The sequence below is a fragment of the Chiloscyllium plagiosum genome, unplaced genomic scaffold (genome assembly GCF_037043375.1).
Source record: "Chiloscyllium plagiosum isolate Xiang-an unplaced genomic scaffold, Cpla_swu_hap1 HiC_scaffold_20, whole genome shotgun sequence".
In the NCBI taxonomy this organism is placed as follows: Eukaryota; Metazoa; Chordata; class Chondrichthyes; order Orectolobiformes; family Hemiscylliidae; genus Chiloscyllium; species Chiloscyllium plagiosum.
In genome coordinates this window covers 25,613,353-25,637,820 of record NW_028270158.1, presented here as the reverse complement: position 1 = coordinate 25,637,820, position 24,468 = coordinate 25,613,353, and the positions used below count along the sequence as shown (strand labels likewise).

Here is a 24,468-nt window from a genome sequence, read left to right as displayed (position 1 = left end):
TTTGGGCACTTGATGGGCCGATGGCTCTCTCCTGTACTGTATGATTCTATGGCGACGTTATTAGAAGTTCAGCAGAAAGGTATCAAATCCTTCCTGTGATCTTGAAGAATTTTTAGCTTCGAGGTTAACTTTCAAAGGTTCAGGGTTTGGCAGCAGTTGCAACACCCCCACTCCAAAAAAAAACTGAAGAAGGTTTTATTTAATTTATCCCTCAATTAACTCGATAACATCTCCCTTAGTGTTGACTCACCAGACAGGTAGACAGATTGGCCATGCAGTCTGCGGGCGAGAGAGAGAGAGAGGGGCAGGTCAGCCTGAAAACTAACACAAATCTGAATGGACACAAATGATAATCACAGACCACAAAAATAAAACAGAGATGGTATCGACACAGTGGGGATGATTAAGAATTAACACGGGGTGAAAATAATAGATTGAAACAAACCACACAAAAATACATCAAGCTCCAGGTGACGTTATCTTATATCGTTCCCTATACTGTTCGTATTTCCCGAACCATGGCCCGTTTCCCAATATTTTATCATTTGTGGTTCAAACGCTATTGGCATTTTGTTTTCTCAAAATAGTGGTTTTAAATATTTAATTTATCTCATAATATTTACATCGAGGGCCGTTTGAGGTGAGGATTGAGTTACAGCCAAATCAGAAAGTCTAACATTGGATAATAAAAGCTCAGTCACAGCAATTAAATGTCACCACCGTGAACCCACCACCATCTTCACGGTCCCTTCCTTAAGTTATCTGATTTTGGAATAGATATGACAAGCTTTTAAATACATAGTCGAGGCACTGGGAAAGAGAAATACCAGCTGGGGGCATGGGAAATAATACAAGGAATTCATTACAAATTGGATCCATTACAAATGGAGATCCCAATGTAAATCGCAAATATAATGATACATTTCAGTCAGATGCTGCAAAAACTATTACCACTCTGAGGCGTAGTACATTTAGCAACCTGATGCATTGTAATCTGATATTACAGTCTGATACTTTATAGAGGTGGGTACTTTCTAATCTTGAAGGTTACAATTTGATATTACGATCTGGTAAATTATAAATCTAATGCCTTACCCCTCTGCTAATGAAACCGCTCATAAAACTCAAGAGGTCAGATAAACAGGCTGTGTCGTGGGAAGGGATACAAACTAGTTTGCAAACCTCCCAACACCTGGTCATGCAGTCTAACTGCGGGTCACTGTGAATCCACATATTCATCTTGTTCATTGTGTGGAGTTTGCACATCCTCCCCATGTCTGCGTGTGTTTCCTCCGGGTGCTCCGGTTTCCTCCCACAGTCCAAAGATGTGCAGGTCAGGTGAACTGGCCATGCTAAATTGTGTTAGGTGTATTACTCAGAAGGAAATGGGTCTGGGTGGGTTACTCTTCGGAGGGTCAGTGTGGACTGGTTGGGTCAAAGGGCCTGTTTCCACACTGTAGGGAATCTAACCTAATTTGTAAGATTTTCGATGTCACAGGAAGCAACTTTTTATGATTGCTACAGTCAACGGTCTCCTAACATTAGGAGCTCAAAACAATTCTTCAGAATAGCTGATTTGGAGAGAAAGGCAGATTTGCATAAAATAAAACAAAGAACTGCGCATGCTGGAAATCTGAAACAGAAACAGACATTGCTGGAGAAACTCAGCAGCTCTGGCAGCACTCGTGCAGAGAAAGCAGAGTTAACGTTTCTGAAGAAGGGCCACTGGAACCAAAACGTTAAGAAAGATTTGCATTTATGTCGCGCCTTTTCATGACTTTGCCGTCCCAAAACATTTTATAGGAGAAAGTGAGGTCTGCAGATGCTGGAGATCAGAGATGGAAATGTGTTGCTGGAAAAGAGCAGCAGGTCAGGCAGCATCTAGGGAACAGGAGAATCGACGTTTCGGGCATTAGCCCTTCTTCAGGAACATAAAACATTTTATAGCCAATGTAGTATTTTTGAAAAACAGTCATTCCTGTCATGAAGAAAACAAACAGCACGATTCCGCCAGGGCAACTGAGGGGAAAATACTGGAATATAAAGCCAGTCTCAGTAATGGTGACCATGTCAACTATCATCAATTATTGTTACAACAAAATCTAGTTCATTCATGTCTTTGAGGAAAGGAAATCTGCCGTCCTTACTTGCTCTGGCATATATGTCACGCCAGACCTACAGCAATGTGGGCTGACTTTTAACTTCACTGTGAAGTTGTTCGGCAAGTCACTCAGTTCAAGAGTGGCTCGGAGTTGGGAATAAATGCTGCCCTTGCCTCACCACCTCCCATGAACAAATTTTAAAAAGCCACATTGAGTAGCTAACTGTTTTAATTTGAGCTGAAAAATGTGTTGCTGGCAAAGCGCAGCAGGTCAGGCAGCATCCAAGGAGCAGGAGAATCGATATTTCAGGCATAAACCCTTCTTCATATGCCCGAAAGGCCGATTCTCCTGCTCCTTGGATGCTGCCTGACCTGCTGCGCTTTGCCAGCAACACATTTTTCAGCTCTGATCTCCAGCATCTGCAGTCCTCACTTTCTCCTTGTTTTCATTTGTGTTGACCATGGGAACATGTTTTTTTAAATTAGATTTCCTACAGTATGGAAACAGGCCATTCAGCCCAATAAATCCACACCAACCCACCAAAGAGTAACCCACCCAGACCCAATTTCCTCCATTTACCTCTGATTAATGCACCTAACACTATGGGGAATTTAACATGGCCAATTCACCTAATCTGCACATCTTTGGATCTTCAGTGATCTTTTTGGTGTGGTTCCACAAGATCTTTTATGGGTAGAAGAGGATGGTCCAAAGATCAGAACTAAATGTCAGTTCTTCTGACAGTGCTGCCTCCTATGCTGCTAACCTGCATTTCTTCCTCTTGTCTTTGGACTTCAACTCTCAACCTTGTGACTCAGGTGTCAAAGTGTGCTCCACTTGGCTAAGGATTGAAATCTGCTCCTTAAATTTGCCATTGGTAAATCTGATTGAAATCAGGTCGAATACGGCTTTAGTTTTGATATGTTGCAGCAAAGTGCAAGCACATATATAACGGACGGAAAAACTCTGTGCTGCAAAGTTCAGTGATTGAATTCATGATAGTTCAAGTCATTCCAACATGAGTAATCTAACATGGGTGGGATGTCACTGGATTGGTAATCCAGAAACCTGGGTTAATGCTCTGGGACATGGGCGCTAATCTCACCATGGCATGAAATTTGAATTCAACGAAAGATCTGGAATTAAAAGATGATGTATTGACAGCCAGATAACCATAGTAGATTATTGTAAAAAAAATACACATCTTGGTCACTAACATCTTTTAGTGAAGGAAATCTGCCATCCCTACATGGTCTGGCCTACATGTGACTCCAAATCCACAGCAATATAGTTGGCTCTTAACTACCCAGAGGTCAGTTAGGGATGGGCAATGAATGTTGGCCTAGTTAGAGATGCCCTCATCCTGTGAAGGAATAAAGAGGAAGTTACTATACCAAAGGGAAATGGCTGAAAACTCTCAATAGGTCAAACAACAGGCCTCTTCTGGAGTACTGCGTCCACTGCTGGTCACCCTGTTATAGGAAAGACATTATTAAGCTAGCGAGAGTTCAGAAGAGATTTACCAGGATGTTGCTGGGGATGGAGGGTGTGAGTTATAAAGTGAGGCTGCAAGTTTTACACTGGAGTGCAGGAGGGGCCACCTTATAGACGTTTATAAAATCATGAGGGACACAGAAAATGTGAATGGCTGGTGTCTATTCCCTAAAGTAGGGATTTCAAGACTAATGGGCATATTTTAAAGTGAAAGGAGAAAGGTTTAAATGAAGGGCATTTTTTTACACAGAGTGGTTAGTGTGTGAAAAGGACCTCCACGGGAAGTGATGGTTGCAGTTAAAGAGACTAGATGAATAAGAAATGTTTGGGGGGATAGGGGCCAAGCATAGGCAGGTGGGACTAGTTTAGTTTGGGATTATGCTTGGTATGGACTGTTTGGACCGAAGGGTCTGATTCCGTGCAGTATGAACATCTGTGGAGAGAGAGAGAGAGAGCGGAGTTAATATTTCGCGTCTAGTGACCCTTCTTCAGAATAAGAACACAAAACTCTGACTCCACCGCGTTTGCCCTGGGCAGATTCAATCCGGTGTGAGGTCAGTTAGAGTTGGCACTGACTTGCCCTGGAGTGAATCCTTGAGAGCGGCTGAGTCTTGCCCCTGAGCGAGGAGCAGCGGGGAGCTGCTAACCAATAGCCCAGCGATGGGCTCCCTGCGCTGGGTTTGCTTTGGTCGGGCACTGGGGAAGGGGGAGGGGAGCTGATGTTGAACGGGAGGTACGGGGAGAAACCTGTTTACCTTTGCCATTCACTGGGGCCGGCCAGAGGGTGAGCTGTGTGGGTCAGTGCCGGGCAGGTAGATGAAGGCTTGAGCTATTGACAGAGGAACTTAAGCTCGGAGCTGATTGAAGGGCTCACTTTGAAGTCTGTCAGAGGTGCTGAAACTCCGGATGACGTGGTTCACAGGGAGGGTGTTTTTTTTTTACAAAAAGTGAGTTTCAGGTAAGTTTGCATCCCCCTCTCTCTCTCTCAGACACACACACACACACACACAGAGCCATTTACCTGGCCTCAGGTGGCATCTCCAGGATGTTCCGTCCTGGTCAGTTCCTGTCCCCGGGACTTGCCTCTGGGATTTTCTCCCCCCACACGGGTCACATCTGCCCAGCGTTCCCTGGCCGGATCGCCTCCTCCCCGCTCTCCGGTGTGCTCTTGCCTCCCGCTCCCATCTTCAGCTACGAGCTGCTGCAGAGCTTCGCTCCGCCGGACCCGTGTAAACAGGCGCTGCTACTGGCCACGCAAGCGGCCGGACTGGCCGGACTGGCTGACTACTCCGGTAAGACCGGGGGGGGGGGGGGGTGGAGGGGAAGGACACAAGCCAACCTGCCACTCCGCCCTTCGAGTCTGTCCGCAGTGCAGCCAGATCAATATCCTGAGTCCATTTACCTGCCTTCACCCCCCGTAGGTAGTCATAGCCCGGACTGTGTGGGTGAGAGAGAGAGCCAGAGTTGGGCAGAGAGAGACGGGCTGTGTGGGTGAGACACAATGGGAAACACGCGAATAGATACAAGGGACACCAGCAACCAGGGGGGCATCCCGTGAGTGAATCTGAAAGGAACTGCGAGATGTCGGGCTGAGACAGCGAGAGCTGGTGTATGTGTGGGATAAGAGAGACTGAGAGAACCCCAAAGAGAGAGGGGGGAGAGGGGGGGAGGGGAAGGTGTGAGGGAGAGGGTGGAGGAGAGGGTGAGGGAGAGAGAAGAGAGGGGATAGGGAGGGGAGGGAGTGAGAGGAGAGGGAGGGGAGGGAGAGAGGGAGTGGGGAGAGATGGGGAAGGAAAGGTGTGAGAGGGGATGGAAGAGAGGGTGAGGGAGGGAATGGAGGAGGGGGAGGAAGTGAGAGGAGAGGGGGTAGGGAGGGGAGGGAGTGAGAGGAGAGGGAGGGGAGGGAGAGAGTGAGTGGGGAGAGATGGGGAGGGAAAGGTGTTTCAGGGGATGGAGGAGAGGGGGAGGGAGGGAATGGAGCAGGGGAGGAAGTCAGAGGAGAGGGGGTAGGGAGGGAAGTGAGTGAGAGGAGAGGGAGGGGAGGGGAAAGTGTGAGAGGGGATGGAGGAGAGGGGAGGGAATGAGAGGAGAGGGAGGAGAGGGGAGGAAGTGAGAGGAGAGGGGGTAGGGAGGGAAGTGAGTGAGAGGAGAGGGAGGGGGAGGGGAAAGTGTGAGAGGGGATGGAGGAGAGGGGGAGGAAGTGAGAGAAGAGGGGATAGGGAGGGGAGGAAGTGAGAGGGGAGGGAGAGTGGGGGAACGAGTGAGGGGGAGGGAGGGAGTGAAGGGGAGGGAGGGGACGGAGAGGGGGTTAGGGAGGGGAAGGGATGGAGGAAGGTAGGGGTTAGGGAGGGGAGGGGAGGAGAGAAGGTTGGGTGGGCGGAAGAGTGAGAGGTGAGTGAGGGTAGGGGAAAGAGGGGAGGAGAGAAGGTTGGGTGGGGGAGAGAGTGAGAGGAGGGGGTAGGGAGGGGAGGGAGTGAGATGAGAGGGAGGAGAGAGGGGAGGGAGTGAGTGGAGAGGGAGGGGGATGGGATGGAGTGAGAGGAGGGGGAGGGGGAGGGGGATGGGATGGAGTGAGAGGAGAGGGAGGGGGATGGGATGGAGTGAGAGGAGGGGGAGGGAGTGAAAGGACAGGGGATAGGGAGGGGAAGAAGTGAGAGGAGAGGGAGGGGGAGGAAGTGAGAGGCGAGGGGATCAGTAGGGGAGATATGGGAGGGAGGGGAAGGAATGAGAGGGAAGGGAGGGGGAGGAGAGGGCAAAGGGAGGGGAGGGAGAGGGACGGTGGGAAGGGAGGGAGAGGGACGGTGGGAAGGGAGGGAGTGAGAGGAGAGGGGGAAGAGAGGGGAGGGGAAGGAGTGAGGGGAGAGGGAGGGAGCAGGATGTGAGAGGAGATGGGATTAGAAGGGGAGATGGGGGAGGGAGGGATAGGAATGAGAGGGGAGGGACGGGTAGGGGAGGGGAAGTAGTGAGAAGAGAGTGAATTGTGAGTGAGAGGAAAAGGGAGAGTCGAAGGTCCGAGCAGAGGAAGAGGGGTAAGTAAAGACTCGGTAAGAGATGGGCGATTCAATAAAACTGAAACAAGGATCAGAAAACCACAAGGCGAGTTTGGTGGGATTCAGAAAGATGTTTTCATGTAAAAATGTGGGGGGTTTTGTACGAGACCCTGAACGTGTTACTTTATCTGTTTACGAAATACAACCCCAGTTTGTATGTGTATTTAGGAACATACTTGGAGAAACTTGCAAGTTTTATCCTCTGTAGCGGAGTTAACTGACTGATCCTGCTCAGTGTTTCATTACTTGACCAGTTGGGCGATACAGTTAATCGTCTTCTATGGCATCACCTATGTTCTATACTAACAAACACCGATCAGATCATCTCGTGCTCGAACCCATTAGAAGAAAGTTTTGAATGAAGATAGTAACATGTATCGAGGACCCTGCTACAATCGCTGGGAGAAATCAATCAATTAAATTCAACTTCTGATTAACTTGTCAATACATGAAATCTGCAAAAGTTACATCGATGCAATTGCTTCATGCATTCCCGTCTGACCCTGGTTAATTTATATTTATTTATTTGTCTACCATATGTTTTCCGTGTTATTTCTTGTTCTATATTTGTTTTACATTCGAGTTTTTATTCCCCAATGATAATCTTTCTTCAACTTAATTCACTCCAATGCAGATTTGTTTTTTTATTTATCAGTCTGCATGATTTATCTTGGATTTTGCTTTTGCTGTTTTAAGTTTGATTTCTTCCCTGCGCCTTTTATTTGCTTCAGAATTGATTGCTGTATGATGTGTTTGATCTATTTTAGATTTTATTTCTTATCTGCCTGTTTCATGTTTTGGCGTCCGTGAATAGTTGTTTCACCAATTTTAGAATTCATTTATTGCTCTACATCTGACTTGTTCTGCATCTTTATTTATTTCTTGCTGAATGTATTTCTCAGTGTATTGTTTTATATGTTTATGAAATCATTTATTGCTTAGAGTGGTTTATCCTTTTTTATGTTATTGTTTTGTGATTTCTGGACTTTTCATATTTCATTGTTAATTCTACCTGATTTATTTGTGTGAGATTTCATTCCATTATTTTGTGTGCTTATCTGATATCTCACTTCTTCAGTTTCTTTGCTATTTCATTACTTTATGTTTCATTCGTTGCCATTTCTGTTGCCCAGAATGTCACTTACACTGTTTGTTTTATCTTTTTTGTATTTTCATAGTTGTGTTTATTAATCTCTGTATATTATACCTTACACTGTACATTTTAGCCATGTTATATTTATTATCTTCCCTGTGGATTGTACCTGTCCTCAAAATCACTGATTATTCCCCAGGTATTAACCGTTATATATTTTTATTGTTGCACCACTCTAATGGGGGTAAAATTCATCTTAAGAGGCAGCTCAGTTGGTGGGTGATAGGGAATTCCTCTTTACATCCTGCCTCATTTTCTTTTCCACTGACTTCAATAGAAAATAAAATTATATGGCTGTAAATGGGGCTACCCATTCAATATACACATGCTGTGCTACCTCTCATGATGGATTTCACGTCCAATGTGTTTTATGTACTACTTGTTCTTTGCAAGTCAAACAGTTATAGAAGTCATTTCTTGTTGTGTGATTTATATATTTTCTATTTAATTTCATGTTCTGTTTTATATTCCATCTGCTTTACCTCAATTGTATTTTGCTTTTTCTTTAATGATTTGATCCAAATATTTTAGACATTCCCTATTTGCTTGATTTGCATTGTTTAATATTTGGCAATATGTTCTATGTTTGGTTTATCTCTTGCTCTGCTCATATCTGCAGTATATTTTATTTCCCACTCCATTCATTATCTATTATATATGGCTTTTACTCTGTTATTATCTACTATAAATTTTGTTTCTTTTTTCTATTTTAGTGCTGCATTTTATGCTAAATAATTTTATATGCAGTCTACTGCACTGAGTGTTTCATTTGTCATGTATTTCATTTTCAACAGTGAGCATGTTATAAGTCTGTGGTATTTCTTGCACTGTGTTGATATCTGGTTTAAATGTTGTTACACCTCACATTTCAGCTGTCTTGCATTTTGTTTGTTACTCTATTCATTTTGACTTCAGCAACTTGTAGTGCATGAATCCTGTTGTAACTGTTGATCGTATATTCTTTCCTCTATGTGTTTTATCTGTTGTGTGTGGGTTTTCTTCTTGCAGAGAATAATTAATCTATAGTATAGTTATTAGTTGTTCTATTCATCAGATCATTTGTCTTCTTATCCTGAGTTTAAGTGTTCCCTGCACAGAGTGTAATGTTTCTTCATCTGTTATTTTGTCTGTTTCCTGTTTTATTGGTTTTACATTTGACTTTATTCTCTGTTAGTTTCACCATTTTGTATGTTTGGTTTTGATCTTTGTGTTTTATTGAATTTATGCTCCTTGATTTCTGTAGTGTAGCTATTGTATATTTGATTTCTTGTCCTGTAAAGTTTATGTGTTGTGTTATACTCTAGTTTAGCTGTTAGCTATGTTTTATCAGTCACATTTTCCCTCTTGCTTTATGGTTTCTTTATTATTGAGGTTTGACCTCTGTGTTTCTTAGTCTGTAAACCACAAATCTCAAAAGCTAATAGACAAATTTCAACAAAACCTGATAGACAGGCTATGGCCCAAGGAAAAAGTGATTAGTTTTTGGCAAAGATGCAGGTCTGGATTCTGTGATTGTTGAAAATGAATGTGAGGTGCTATATTTTGGAAACACAAATCAGAGTAGGACTTATACACTTAACGGTAAGCTCCTGGGGAGTGTTGTTGAGCAAAGAGACCTTGAAGCACAGATTCATATTTCCTTGAAAGTAGCATCTTAGGTGTACAGGGTAGTGAAGAAGGTATCTGGTATGCTTTATTGATCAGCACATTGAGTATAGGAGTTGGGAGGTCATGTTGCAGCTGTACAGGACATTGGCCAACTGTTGGAATATTGAGTTCAGTTCTGGTCTCCTGCTGTAGGAAGGATGTTGTGAAACTTGAAAGGGTTCAGAAAAGATGTTGCCACAGTTGGAGGGTTTGAGCTATCGGGAGAGGCTGAATAGGCTGGAGCTAATTTCCCTGGAGCATTGGAGGCTGAGGGGTGACCTTATATGGGTTTATAAAATCGTGAGAGGCATGGATAGGGTGAATAGCCAAGGTCTTTTCCCCCGGGTGTAGGAGTCCAGAACTAGAGGGCATAGGTTCAGGGTGAGAGGGGAAAGATATAAAAGAGATCTAAGGGGCAATGTTTTCACTCAGAGGGTGGTACGTTTATGGAATTAGCTTCCAGAGGAAGTGGTGGAGGCTGGTACAATTACAATACTTAAAAGGCATCTGGACAGGAACAGGAATAGAAAGCATTTAGAGGGATATGGGTCAAATGCTGGCAAATGGAACTAGATTAATTTAGGATATTAGATTAGATTACTTACAGTGTAGAAACAGGCCTTTCGGCCCAACAAGTCCGCACCGACCCGCCGAAGCGCAACCCACCCATACCCCTACATTTACCCCTTACCTAACACTACGGGCAATTTAGCATGGCCAATTCACCTGACCTGCACATCTTTGGACTGTGGGAGGAAACCAGAGCATCCGGAGGAAACCCACGCAGACACGGGGAGAACGTGCAAACTCCACACAGTCAGTCGTCTGAGGTGGGAATTGAACCCGGGTCTCTGGTGCTGTGAGGCAGCAGTGCTAACCACTGTGCCACCGTGCCACCATCTGGTCAGTGTGGATGAGTTGGACCGAAGGGTCTGTTTCCATGCTGTACAGCTCTATGACTCTATGACTCTATGACTCTATTAGATTTGTTTACATTGAAATGGCCCCTAATCTGTCCAAGCTCCTGAATCTCATTTTTAGCAAGGCCCTAGTTCATCCATAATTCTCGTGTTGATTTGAATCCTGTGGGAACTATCCTGAACCTAATTGGTAAGTGTCTCCTGAAAGGTGTTGCCATCTAGGTCCTCAGAGGGAAGGCCTTGAATTCAAAGAAGCAAAATTCAATGTGCAAAACCTGTGGCAGATTCAAGTGCTGCAGTAAAATGGATTTATGGCAGCTTCCAGGAAACGTTGTGCACACATGCACAATAAACTTACAATGGTCAAGAACTTCAGAGTGAGAGAATGGATTCCTTTCTGGTTGATAAATATTTCAGGAATATCTGTTAGATTGCCATATGCAAACAGTCTATGATCCTCTCCAGTAAAGGCAAGAGTTTTGTATCTGGTTGGCCTTATCAGTGTCAGAATGCATTGATTGTGCAGCTTTGTTAAAAATGGCATCTATTATTTAGAAGACTGACTGGTGGATGATAAAGCGTGAGATCTTGCAAATATCCCTAGCAGATGCCTGAAAGGAATCAGGTGAAGAAATTCAGGACTTTGATAGTGACTGGCAATGTTTTTTACATTCTTCCATAATTTATAAGAACACTCTTGAAGTGCAGACCCTGTTTGCAAAATTAAAATGCGACAGCTAATTTTTGCACGCCAAGCTGACCCAAACAGAATATGATAATGGCCATACAAACTGTTTTGGGGATCTTGATTGAGGAAATAAAATTGTTCAGAAGACCAATGAGAACTCCTATGCCTTTCTTGGAAATAGTGCCATTGGATTTCCAACATTTTAAAAGGCAGAGAGGGCCTCAGTTTAGCACAAAGATGGCATCTTTGACAATGTAGAATTCCATTGGCATTGACTGGAACATATCAGCCTTGATTTTTGCACTCATCTTCTGGAGTGTGACTCAAACTCACAACTGCACACACAGCAGCAGGACTACCCACTGCAGCTTACCAGGCACCTTGCTACTTAACTAACTGCCACTAGAGTGGGATCCAACCTTTTCATGGAGGGCTACACTTCAATTTTTCTCTCATTCAGTGGGATGTGAATTGACTACAGAAAGATAAGGTTCGCTACAACAGTAAACATGAATTTCAGAACAAAAATGTTCCAAAACAAAAGTTAAAACCATAACCCATATTTCAGCTTTGATTATACTTGACGAACAGGCTTGACAGCCCGCTGCAGTAAAGAGTTTCACCGATTCACTACCATCTGAGAAAATAAATTCCTGCAATTTAATAATCTATCTTTGTTATATGCCCTCAATATCTCCCAATGTATATCTTACCATGTAGCTAATGTTATGGATCCTATAGACTATGCCACCAGTGCTTTCTTTCCCCCTTTTTTATTTCTTATCTCCAGTCATATGGATTCTATGTCTTCCAATCCAAGATCATTTCTTGCTATTGTACTTATTCAATCGTTTGCCAACAATATTACCCTTCCTTCCTGCCTGTTTTCTTGAAAATTATTTACATGCTCCTGAGTATTTAGCTTCCAGCTTTGATCTCCTTGAAACCAAATCTCCATATTGGCAATAAAATCATCCCATTAACCTGTATATGTACAAAGTTAATTAATTTATTTTGTTTCAAGTACTATGTGCATTCAAGTAGACAGACATTCATTTTCCCTTTTCATAATTTTTTCCTATTTTGACCCCAATTAGTGCTGTTTTTTTCCTTGTACTCTGTCCCTTTCAGTTCCAATCTGGACATTGTTATCCCAATAGTTGCTCTCCCTACAGCCCTAGTCATTCAATACTCTAGGACACTAGTCCCAGCACAGTTCAACTGAAGCCCATCCCACTGACATGGCTCGTTTCTACTCCAGTACTGGTGACAGTGCCCTTTAAACTGAAACTCATTGCACTCATGCCTTTTTGAGTGATGTATTTAGCTCCTTGACATTATTTACCCAATGTCAATTTGCCTGTGCCTCAGATAGTAATCCACAGATTATTTCTTTGGAGGTTCTGCTCCTAACCATCAAAAATCTTTTAGCAGAACCTCCTTTCTAGTCCTGTTGTTGGTATCAATGTCGATGGCAACAATTAGGTCTCTCCCTTCCCTCTCTAAGTTCTTCTCCAACACAGAGGTGACATTCTTAAACCTGGCACTGAGCAAGCAACTCAGCCTTTGGTACTCCTGTTCACGGCTCTATGCTTTTAATGATACTGTGCCCCACCACTGCTAAATTCCTATTTCATTCCTCTGCTCAAATGGTTCCTCATAATTAAATTGCCATGGGCAGTTTGCTCATCCTCATTGGAGAATTATTGGAAGTACCTCTGCAATTTTCATTCTTATTTCCTTCAGTATCCTTGCTACATCTTTGGTCTTGGTACCTTATCAACTTTTAAGTCCACGTGGACTTTCTGCTGTCTTATTCTTATCAATCATATATCCTTTCATGTATTGATTATTTCCACTTTCACCCTGACCTGGGTAGTGTCTTCTGCTTTGTTAATGATAAATAAATATGAAGTATTCATTTAATACCTCAGCTGTGACCCGTGCCTCTGTGTCAAATTATCTTTTTGGTCCCTGATCGACCCCACTTCTCCCTTTACTATATATTTTGCCGAGATTTTTATGTTAACTGTCAGTCTCTTTCCATATGTTCTCTTTGCTTCTTTTATTTGGCTTTCCACTTTACCTCTGTACATTCTATATTTAGCCTGGTTCTGTGTTATATTATCCACCTGACATCTGTTGCATTTTCTTCCTCAACATAGTTTCTATCTCTTTCATCATCTAGACAGTCTTGATTTGTTTGTTCTACCCTTCGATTTGATGGTAATTTACTTTGACTTTGTCCAAACCATCTCTCCTTTGAAGGCAGTCCATTGTTTAGGTACGGTTCTTCCTGATTACCTTTGGTTCCAACCTATGCAGGTCTGATCCACTGAAATTGGCTTTCCTGCAGTTAACTATTCTTTCCTTGTTCCTTTCTGAAGCCAATGTAAATCTTTTCATCAATCAATGTCTGTGAATTGTTCCCCAATGGACATTTGATCCACTTGGCCTATATACAAGAACTAGCAGCACCGTTTTCCTTGTTGGACTAGAAATATTCCTCTGTAGGACATTTTCCTAAGCACAATTTATGAATTCCCTTTATCGCATCAACATTTTGAAATTTAGCTCCCGTGTCTCCATATGCACTCTCTCCTTCCATCACTCCAAATCTTTTTATTTGTTCCCTGACTCTGTAGTTCAATGATTTGCTTGATTCTTCGAGTATTTTGTGAGCTTTATTTATAAATTTTAATCTCTCTGGTGATATTCTGTATTGTGTGTTTAATTTTTTAATGATTCCCATCTATTTAGCCTATTTATGTTTACTCTTTCTCTGTCCTTTTGGTTTATTGATGGAGCTGCATGTTTCAGCTGTCTTACAGTTTATTTTTTATTTTGTGGTGTTATATGTAATTTCTTGTTCTAAGCATTCAATTTATTTTTTTACGCGAATTACCTGTTTTATATTTATTTTTTATTTCTGTGCATTTTATATTTAATTTCTTGGTCAGAATGTTTGATCAGTTTTATAATTTATTGATGTGTGTGTGTTTTAGCTGTTTTGATTTAATAATCATTCCTTGCAGTTTTTGTGTTTAATATTTTATTTCTTGCACGATGTTTGATCTATGTTATATTTTGCTTTTTGATTCATACATTTTAAAAAAAATCTGTTTTACATGTTGTGTTGAGCTATGCGCAATTCAATTTTAGATTTTATCACTTATTTTTGGCCCTGCTGAGTTGATTGTGACTTTGTGATAATGTCAACCCACATGTCAACATTTCTCCCAATTTGTTGTACAATTAATTTCTCATTCTGGGAGTAATGTCTTCCTTTATACTCCACTCTCACTGTGCACTTCTTTAGAATTTTTATTTGGTTTATAAATTTTCTTGCTGTCTCAATTTAATTTTAAAAATAGTCATGATTGGACTCTCATTTCTTTTCATCTTCCATCGGCCTCTGACAAACAGTTCTTTCTAGCCATATCGGAAATTAAAGACAGTAAGTACCAAAAACTTTCATGTACTTAACCCCACACTCTGGGTTCCTCAACTGTTCCAGAATCTTCCATCGGCCTCCGAGAAGGGCACATGCCTGAAACGTTGATTCTCCTGCTCCTTGGATGCTGCTGTGCTTTTCCAGCAACACATTTTCAGCTCTGATCTCCAGCATCTACAGTCCTCACTTTCTCCTCTCATTTCTTCTCTATTACTTGCAACTGCATTTTAAATAAATTCAGTGACTTAGGGTAGAAAGGAATGTTATATTGTTAAAGATGCTGTGTTCAGCTGCAGATGTTAAACTGTCTGCTAATCCATCGGAATGTAAAACATACCCCCGATACCATTTGAAGGTGTCTTGCCCCGTTACCAAAGCTCAGGAAATACATTAGCTTCATTTTTAAGGCACTTTTGTGTATGCTGGGCTATTTGTGTAGGACAGTATTAACAATGGTGATATTTCAAATTTGTCATGGCAGTGGTTTGGGTCAGCCTGAGGGTATGTGCAGAAATGGTTTCCTTTTGTGATTTTCTTTTTGCCAAGAAGATGAGTCGAAGCCGGTGAAACAGCGGCGAGCCCGAGCTAACTACAGCAGCTGGCAGCTGGAGGAGCTGGAGAGAGCATTCGAGACAACTCAGTATCCGGACATCTTCATGAGGGAGGCCCTGGCACTCAGGTTGGATCTCATCGAGGCCAGAGTCCAGGTACAGCTTGCAGAAGCATTTAAACCTGTGAGTGCAGAATGAGAGTGCAGGAGCAAGGGTGGAAGCTTGCGAGGATTGGGGAGACCGGAATTCAAAAGAATAGATACATCAGAGAATGTGTGAACAAGCAATAGAGAATGACAGTGAGAGGGAGGGAGTGAGATAAAGGAGGGGAGAGGAGTAAAGGAGAGTGCAGGAGAGGAGGAAGGAGTGGAGGGGGAGGAGGTGCATGCAAGGATAGGTGAACTTAGATAGGAAGGGGAAATGGAGGGAGCACGGCAGGGAGGAGCTTGGAATAGAGGGGAAGGAGTGTGGGTTGGAAGGGCGTGTTGGGGAGGGGATGGAATAGGGGGGATGGAGTGACAGGAAGATGGAGGGAGTGAGGGGAAGTGGAGGAAGTGTAGAGGAGGCGAATGGAGTTCTGGGAAAGGGGGTGGGATGTGTGCCGGGGAGGACATGGAGTGTGGGAAGGGAAATGGATTGAGGGGGAGGGGAGAAAAGCGATATGTGAGTGTCGCGAGGGGGTAAGGGTTGGCCTGAAGGGGAGAGATTGGGGGTGTTTTGTTGGTTTGGAGAATACAGAGACTGGAAAGTGTTTAATGGACCAAAGAAATTTCTTGATGCTGAAGTGTGAGGATGATGAAGCTGTGAAAATATTGAAGTGTTATATTGTTGTTAATACCATTAAAGGTTTCTGTGTAGTTTATGAACATCACACCTTTCAGCTCACAACCTGCACCTGCTGAATTCTATCCCTTATTTTAACAGGTTTTAAATTACAGTTTCATTCAATGTTTTGACACTTTATGACAACATATATTTTTCTTTCATAAATTACTTTTGGATTTTTCTGAGCCACACAGGATAATATTAACGTAAGGCTGTGATTTGACAAGTTTCATCCAATTTACCACTGCCCTGCTCTCCTCCCCCCACACCACACTCCTCCCCACATTCAGCCTCACACTCTCCCACCAACCCCCTCTCCATCTCTCCCTGTCCTCTCCCCCATCCTCACATTCAGCCTAGCCCTCTCCCCCACCTTCCTCTCCACCTCTACTTGCCCTCCCCATGCACCCCACCCTTGCAATTCAGCTGGACCTGCTCTTTTACCCGATCCTTCCCTCTCTGCAAGATCCTTGAAATAATGATGAGAAACGGATCAGGTTCATTGATATTGATTCAGGAATGGATATTGACAGACCTCCCCCCGCCCTGCTCCTCATGTCCTGGTCTATTTTGAAATAATATGGGATGTTTTACAGTCAAACAGGGCCTTAGACCCAGTGACTGTACGGTGCTGTTTCAGTGTTGAATTGAAGTATAACGCTAAGCTGAGAGTGTTTACCTTTTATGCGCAGTTTAATGATCAGCAAATTAACTAAGGGCTTCATTCCACAGGTTTGGTTCCAGAATCGCCGAGCTAAAATGAGGAGACAGTTGAAAATCCAGGGCAGATCCATGGAGAAGAGCATAGACCAGGAGCCCAGCAGCTGTGCTGTTCAGGAGGAGAAATGCGACCAATCAGAGATCAAAGCCGACAACCACAAGATGGAGAAAGCCAGTTACCCCTGGCCAGGATCACAAGCCGACTGTGGGGAGGTCACGGTAGCTGCCCCCTTCCGTACAGTGGTCCGGGGAATCACGGACACTGCCAGCTCCAGTCCTAGTCCAGAAGAGATCCGTAGCTGCAGCATTGCCACACTTCGAGCGAAGGCCAGGGAACATGAGGCTGAGATACACAGTGGGGCTGCTAAACCTCTGGCTGTCTCTCAGTCCTCTTCCCCAGAGCATCAGGGAGCCAATGACCAAGCCATATAATACAGTCTGTAATAGAGTTGGAATATTGGAAAGTCCTGAGCTCCTTTTATCAAACACAAAAAGGTTACACATTCAACAATTGACATCCACAGAGAGGACTTGGAAAGCAGAGAGAGATGCAGATTGTGTAACTGACAGATTGATACAGAGACTATAAGACGCATAGATTGTAACATATTGAGAGGCTGTATACACAGATACTGTTTAGTACAAAGGGTTTAACAAGAGAGAAATGGCATCACAAAGTTTGTATAACTCATAGAGACTGTTTAATATACAAAAACTGCATAACACACAAAGAGATGGCATAACATAGACTGTAGCACAAAGCTGTTTAACTGTATACCAGACTGATGTAACACAGAGACAGTACAAGATACAGAGACTGTAATATGGTCTGTCACATATATAATATAACAGCGATTGCAACACATGGAGACTGTCTAACAAAGAGAGACAGACAGTGTAACGGCTCCTTAAGTTTTAAGTGTTTACTGGATAGATCTGTAACAGTATAAATAATGTTACTGAAGCAGGAATAATACATGGACTGTAATGTGATAATGAAGAAGGTTTGTGATTCTTAGCAGGTCATAATGTTAAGGATACTTCAAATATAAACATCAAGTCGTGTTCACTTGGGGGTAACAGGAGCACACTGTTTGAGAGCTGGGGTACAGTCTACAGACCTGGGCCCAGCTGATGAGCTGTGGCCAAGGACCTCTTTTTTTCAACAGCACTGTACACATTAGGCGCTCAGATGAAATTCCTTTGTTTTGTGGTTCAATTCAAGGTGAGCTGACTGGACTGTCCTCTCCAAGAATATGTAGAATTGGATGTGGAATAATACATGATCTGCAGAATAAAGTTGCTGCAAGGAGTCTATAGTCCACAACGAATAAGGTTTAGTGACTTGGTAAACTCCTCTCAGAACTCCCTGTTACTTTAGTTGCTGAATGTACTGGCTGACTCTCGGCCATCCTGCAGAAAGGACTGATGGCGTGCGAATTGACTTGCTACATTTTTTACTTTATAACAGACTGTACTTCAAATAAATGTAGTAGTGAAACAGTTTGGAATGTGATGATGATGTTAAAGGTGTGATATGAATTTCCTTTAATTCATTCATTGGATGTGGCATCACTTGCATGTGTCAGTGTGTATTGTCCATCCCTGTTTCCCTGGAGAAGGTGGTGGTGAGCTGCCTTCTTGAACCGCTGCAGTCCACATGCTGTATGTAGACCCACAATACCCTTAGGAAGAGAGTTTTCAGAATTTTGGTGCAGAGTTGGTGTAGGAATGATAATCTCCTTCCAAATTGGGGTTGGGTGTATGGCTTGAAGTATAACTTGTGGTAGGTGCTCCTGCCTCGCCCTCGCAGTAGAAGCCATGAGTTTGGAACATGTTATTAAAAGAGCCTTGGACAATTGCTGTAGTGCATCTTGTAGATGGTAGGCATTACTGTCATGAAGAGTTGATGGTAGTGGGAGAGGATGTTTAAGATGGTGAATGTGATGTCAATCTAGCGGGCTGCTCTCTCCTGAATGATATTGAGTATTGTTGAAGCTGTATTCATCTAGGCAAGTGGAGAAATTCCATCACACTCCGGATTTGTGATGATAGAAACCGAAAGAGCTGCGGATGCTGTAAATCAGAAACAAAAGCAGAAGTTGCGGAAAAGCTCAGCAGGTCTGGCAGCATCTGTGAAGAGAGATCAGAGTTAACGTTTTGGACACAGTGATCCTTCCTCAGAATGAGGCCAGGGTCACAGTGAGGAAGGGTCACTGGACCTGAAATGTTAACTCTGATGTTTCTTCACAGATGCTGCCAGAACATCTGAGCTTTTCCAGCAACTTCTGTTTTAGTTTCTGATATGTGCTGAGGCTTTGGGAAAGCTAGGAGGTGAGGTCCTCATTATAGGATTCCTAGCCTCTGACCTGCTGTTGTAGCCACTGTATTTATATGGTTAGTCCGGTTCAATTTCAGGTCAATGGTCACCCCCAGATTGTTGATAATGGGGGATCTATCAATGATGATGCCATTGAATGTCACAAGGAAATGGTTAGATTCTGTCTTTTTGATGATGGTCATTGCTTGGCACTTGTGTTATATGAATAATATTGCCACTTGTCTGCCCAAGTCTGAAAGCTGTCAAGATATTCCTGCATTTGGAAACAGGCTTCTTCAGTATCTGAAGTGTTGCAAATGGTGCTGAACCCTGGGCACCGTTAGAGAACGTCCCCATTTCTGATCCTGTATTAAAGGGAAGGTTTTTGATGAAGCAGCTGAAAATGGTTGGGCCTAGGACATTACTTTGAGGAATACTTTCAAAGGTGATCCAGGACTGAGGTGACTGACTTCCAACAATCATAACCATTTTCCTTTATACCAGGTCTGACACCAACTGACAGAATGCCTTCCTTTAATTTGCACTGGCTCAAGTTTGTGATGGCTTTTCGATTCTATTTTAATTAAATGCTGCCTTTGTGTCAAAGGCAGTCACTTTCACCTCACCTCTGGAGTTCAGCTCTTTTGTTCATGCTTGGATCAAGGCCGTAATAATGCAACAGCTGAGTGGCCCTGGGAGAAGTGAAACTGGGTATCAGTGAGCAGGTTAATGCTGAGCAATTACCACTTGACAGCACTGTCAATGACTCATTCACTTTGGGAGTAACACTTGAGTGGCAGTAACTGGCCAAGTTGAAATTGTCTTGTTTTTTTGTGGACAAGGTGTACCTGGACAATCTTCTTCACTGCAAGGTGAATGCCAGTGTTGAAACCATATTGGAAAGGATTGATTTGGGGCATGGGTGGTTCTAGAGTAGAAGTCTGAGTACTATTTACCAGAAAGTTCTTAGTACCGATAACCTTTGCAGTATCCAGTGCCTTCAGGCATTTCGTGAGGTCATGAGAAATGAATGAGAATGGTAGAAGGCTGGCATCCATGATGCTGGAGACCTCAGGAGGAGGCTAAGTTGTATCATCAACTCGGCACTTATGGTGGAAGAAAGATGAAAATACCTTAGTGTTATCTTTTGTACTTATTATTGCTTTTGCTTTTTGGCACACAGTTAGACCTCTCTTGTATCTTTACACTTAATGTTTAGGCAGGGCTTATGCTACTTCTGGTATGCCCTCTTGAACTCTTCATTCGATCTGGGTTGGCCCCCTGGGTTGACGATAATGGTAGATTTGGGTAAATGCTGGACCGTAAGATTACAGATTATGTTTGAGTACAATTCTGCAGCTGCTGCTGGCCACAGTGCCTTACAAAAGCTCAGATTCAATAGATCTGTCCAAAATCTATCCCATCTAGCACGGTGATAGTGCTATAGAGCACAGTAGAGGGATCCTTAATGTGAAGATGGACTTAATCGCCACAAGGACTGTGTGGTGGTTACTCTTACTGATACTTTCTTGGACAGATGCATTGGTGACATGTAGAGCAGTGAGAATAAGGTAATGTATTTTTTAGTCTCTTGGTCATTCCCTCATCACCAGCCACAGGCCCAGTCTAATATTTATCAAATAACTTCCTCAAAAATTGGCCTGCTTGCTTTGTATTGGTGCTACCAAGCCACCTTGCTGATGGTTATTGAAGTCAACCCACTCAGAGTACGTTCTGTGCCCTTGCCATCCTCAGTGCTTCTTCAGACCGATGTTCAATATGGAGGAGAATTGATTCATCAGCTGAGGCAGGGCTGATTGGTGGTTTTCTTGCCCATGTTTAACCTGGTGCCATGTCAGACCATGGGTCTGGGTTTAATTTTCAAATGTTAAGGTGAACCCCTTCCCAACTGTAATACTGTGCCACCAGCTCTAGTAGGTCAGTCCTGATGGAGGGCTAGGGGACATCGCCTGAAAGATATGGGTCTTTAGGTTTATCGTTGTCAGACTGCTGCTTGATTAGTCTGTGGAACAGGTCTGTCAGTTTTGGCACAAGCCGTCAGATGTTGGTAAGGAGGATATTGCAGGATCAACAGGGCTATGTTCACCATTGACATTTCCATATCCTAAGTTGGTGCAATGTGGTCAGTCTAGTTTCATTTCTTTTCTTTGACTTTGATGCAGTTTGATACAACTGCATGGCTTGCAAGACCATTTTAAGGGGTATTTAAGAGTCACATATGTTGCTGAGAGTCTGGATGCACATGCAGGCCAGACCAGGTAAGGATGAATGATTTCCTTCTCTAAAGATGGGTGTTGACAATAATAAGCATGGTCACCATTAGACTGACTTACAATTCCAGATTTAATCAACTGAATTCAAAATTTCACTGTTTGTCACAATGGGATTTGAGCTCATGCATCCAGAACATTAGTTTGGATTTCTGGGCAATTAGCCTCCCCCACTATTGCTTCCTCTTGTAGATATTTTCTAATTAACCTGTTCAGAGATGTCATTACGCACTCTGCAACAGATGGGATTTGAACCTGGGCCTCATGACTCAGGTAGGACACTACCACTGGACCACAAGAGCCTTACTGTCTCCGCTATTCTCTTCCAATTAACCGAGCTGACCAGCAGCCGGGCTGCTCCTTAACTATTGTCCCATCTTACCAGCTGCTACATCTCCGTTGCTGTAAGCCTGGGAATGATTGGTAAGGGCACGTTTAGTCATGACTGGGATTCCTCCCACGGACAAAGAGCCAGCTGACACTAATGAACTGGGGGTCATGTGCAAAGAATGTCCACTTGAGTGAGGTGCTCGAGGACTGAATCAGCTAGAGCTACATCTGGCGAACAGTCAGGAGAGTGGTACAGAGATTTGTGAGTTAGGAAGTGGGAGGTGTAGAGAAGACATCATTTCTTGCAATGCAATGCCAGTTATGCTATTTTATATGATATATAATAAACTGTGATGTTGTATTTTCCATTTAAAGTCTTTGTTATGATGCTCCAATCCCGCAGGAGTTTCCGAGAGTTGACTCAAAGCTGGGAGACAAAATGTAGAGATATTAAACAAAATTGTGTGTCATTCATTATTTTATTTACAAAACAGGATTTGCAGTTTTCTTTAGAAGAATCAGTTTGACAAACAACATCCATCCTTTGAATCATGAGGAATTCATGTTTTTCAATTGGCTTCATGAAAGTGGACAATACTGGGATTTTGGGGTCATGGCAGTGGGAGTTGGATCAGACACCGATGGATAGAGGGACTTCTACAATACAACCCCCTGTTGAAAGGGATGATCCTGGGAATGATTTAATTGACTAACACAGTACAGTATGAAAGCTTCTCTTCATTCACAATCTGGCACCACAGATCAGTAAGAAGCTTTGCATGATTTATAGCCTTAAATTACATTTGATTACACAGAATATATGGCATGGAAACAGGCATTCAGCCCAGCCAATCCATGTCCGTGTTTATACTCAACATGAGCCTTCTCCAATCTTTGTAGGAGCAAATTACTGCAGATGCTGGAATCTGTTCTGAAAACAAAAACTGCAGGAAATCACAGTGGGTCAGGCAACATCCAGGGAGACAGAGCAAGCTAATGTTTCAAGTCTAGATGTAGAGTCGTCTAGACTTGAAATGTTAGTTTGTTCTCTCTCCATGGATGCTTTCTGACCTGCTGTGATTTCAAGCATTTGTTTTGTTTTCAGTACTCCTCCAATTTTTTCTCATCTAAATCTTAATCATAGCCATCTATTCTCTTCTTCCTCAGTTGCTTTTCTACTTTCTTGTAAAGCATCCAAACTATTCAGTTCAACCACTCTCTGCGGTGAGTGCTGCACATTTTCACCACTGCTTGGGTAAGTAAATTTCTTCTGAGTTCTCTGTTGGATTTCTTGATAACTATCTCATGTTGATAGTCTCTAATTTTGCTCTTCATGACAAGAGGAAATATTCTATTTGTGCACACCCTGTCAAAACATTTCGTAATTCCCATTTTGAACAAAGGTGTCCGATTTGCTATTTTCCAATTAATGGGTATATCTCTGAATCCAGGGAGCGTTGTAACCTTAAAACCAACACATGAACTATTTTTCACCGGTTGCTTCTTTGAAAACCCTGGGATAAACTCTGCAATTCCAACATTTTACTAAGTACAATTTCTCTGGTACTTAGGATGTTCCTAACTTCCTCCCTCCCTTCCATTTCCCGGTTTATTGCTGCTTTTGGGATGTTACTGGTATCCTCTGTGGTGAAGCTTGATGTAAAATAACTGTTCAATTCATTTACCATTTCCTCAGCTTCCATTATTAATTTTCCATATGAGCAATGTGCATTCACTTCAGTAACACTCCTTTAACTATTTGTAGGAATTTTTAACATTTGTTTTGATGTCTCTGGCTCACTTGCTCCTGTACTGTAAGTTTTCCTGCTTTAATTAATTTATTGGTCATTCTTTGCTTTTTTAAAAAAAACTGTCCAATCTCTTGATCTGTCACTTGTTTTTGTGCACTAATATGCTTTCCTATATGTTTGATACTATGTTTAACATTTCTGCTTAACCACAGATGGTGAGTCTGTCTGTTGCAATCTTTCTTAATCGTTGGAATATATCTATTTGTGGGGATAGTCTGAATTATCCCCATAAACATCTATATTCTAAATTATTTTGCTAATTCATTTTAACCAATTCTGCATTCACACCTTCATAACTGCCCTTAGTTAACTGTTAAAAATTAATCTTGCACTCTATCAAACTGAATGTAAAATTCAATCTGATTAGGCTCACTGTGACTTAAGGGTGCCTTTGCTATGAGATCATTAATCCCATCTTGTTGCACGGTATCAGGTCTATTATTACCTGCTCCCTGGTCCAGAATGTGCTGTTTTAAGAAGCTGTAAATATCAATGAACTCTTTATCTAGGCTCACTTTGCCCATCTGACTTCTCCAGTCAATACTTGGATTAAAATCTCCCATGATTATCACAGTGTTTTTCTGACGACCTCCCATTAGTTTTTCTGCTGCACGGTAACTGTTAGGGCACCTATGCACCAGTTCTACAAATAACTTCCTGCCTTTATCATTTCTATCCAAACTGTTTCCACATCTGGATTACCTAAATAATTCTCTATTTTGCTCTTACCACCATTAACCACCAGGCTCATGCCACCTTTTCCTACTTTCCTATTGTTCCTAAATGACCTGAACCATTCAAGATTCAGGTTCCATTTCATCTCATCCATTTGTAACACATTCTTTGTAATGGCTACCAGATTGTAGTTGAAACTTTATTGCTGGAACAGCACAGCAGGTCAGGCAGCATCCAGGGAACAGGAGATTCGACGTTTCGGGCACAGGCCCTTCTTCAGGAATTCCTGAAGAAGGGCCTGTGCCCGAAACGTCGAATCTCCTGTTCCCTGGATGCTGCCTGACCTGCTGTGCTGTTCCAGCAATAAAGTTTCAACTTTGATCTCCAGCATCTGCAGACCTCACTTTCTCCTACCAGATTGTACTAATGTGTTTCAA

The 24,468-nt window shown here is 42.7% G+C and overlaps 1 protein-coding gene across 1 annotated transcript; it reads left to right on the top strand.

Annotated features, from left to right (window-relative positions):
* Positions 1–4,623: 4,623 nt before the first annotated feature.
* LOC122560771 (visual system homeobox 2) lies at positions 4,624–18,664 on the top strand. Its single transcript, XM_043711847.2, has 3 exons — positions 4,624–4,888; positions 15,058–15,215; positions 16,617–18,664. The coding sequence occupies exons 1-3, from the start codon at positions 4,642–4,644 to the stop codon at positions 17,034–17,036; spliced, it is 825 nt and encodes a 274-aa protein (XP_043567782.2). The 5' UTR covers positions 4,624–4,641; the 3' UTR covers positions 17,037–18,664.
* Positions 18,665–24,468: the final 5,804 nt, after the last annotated feature.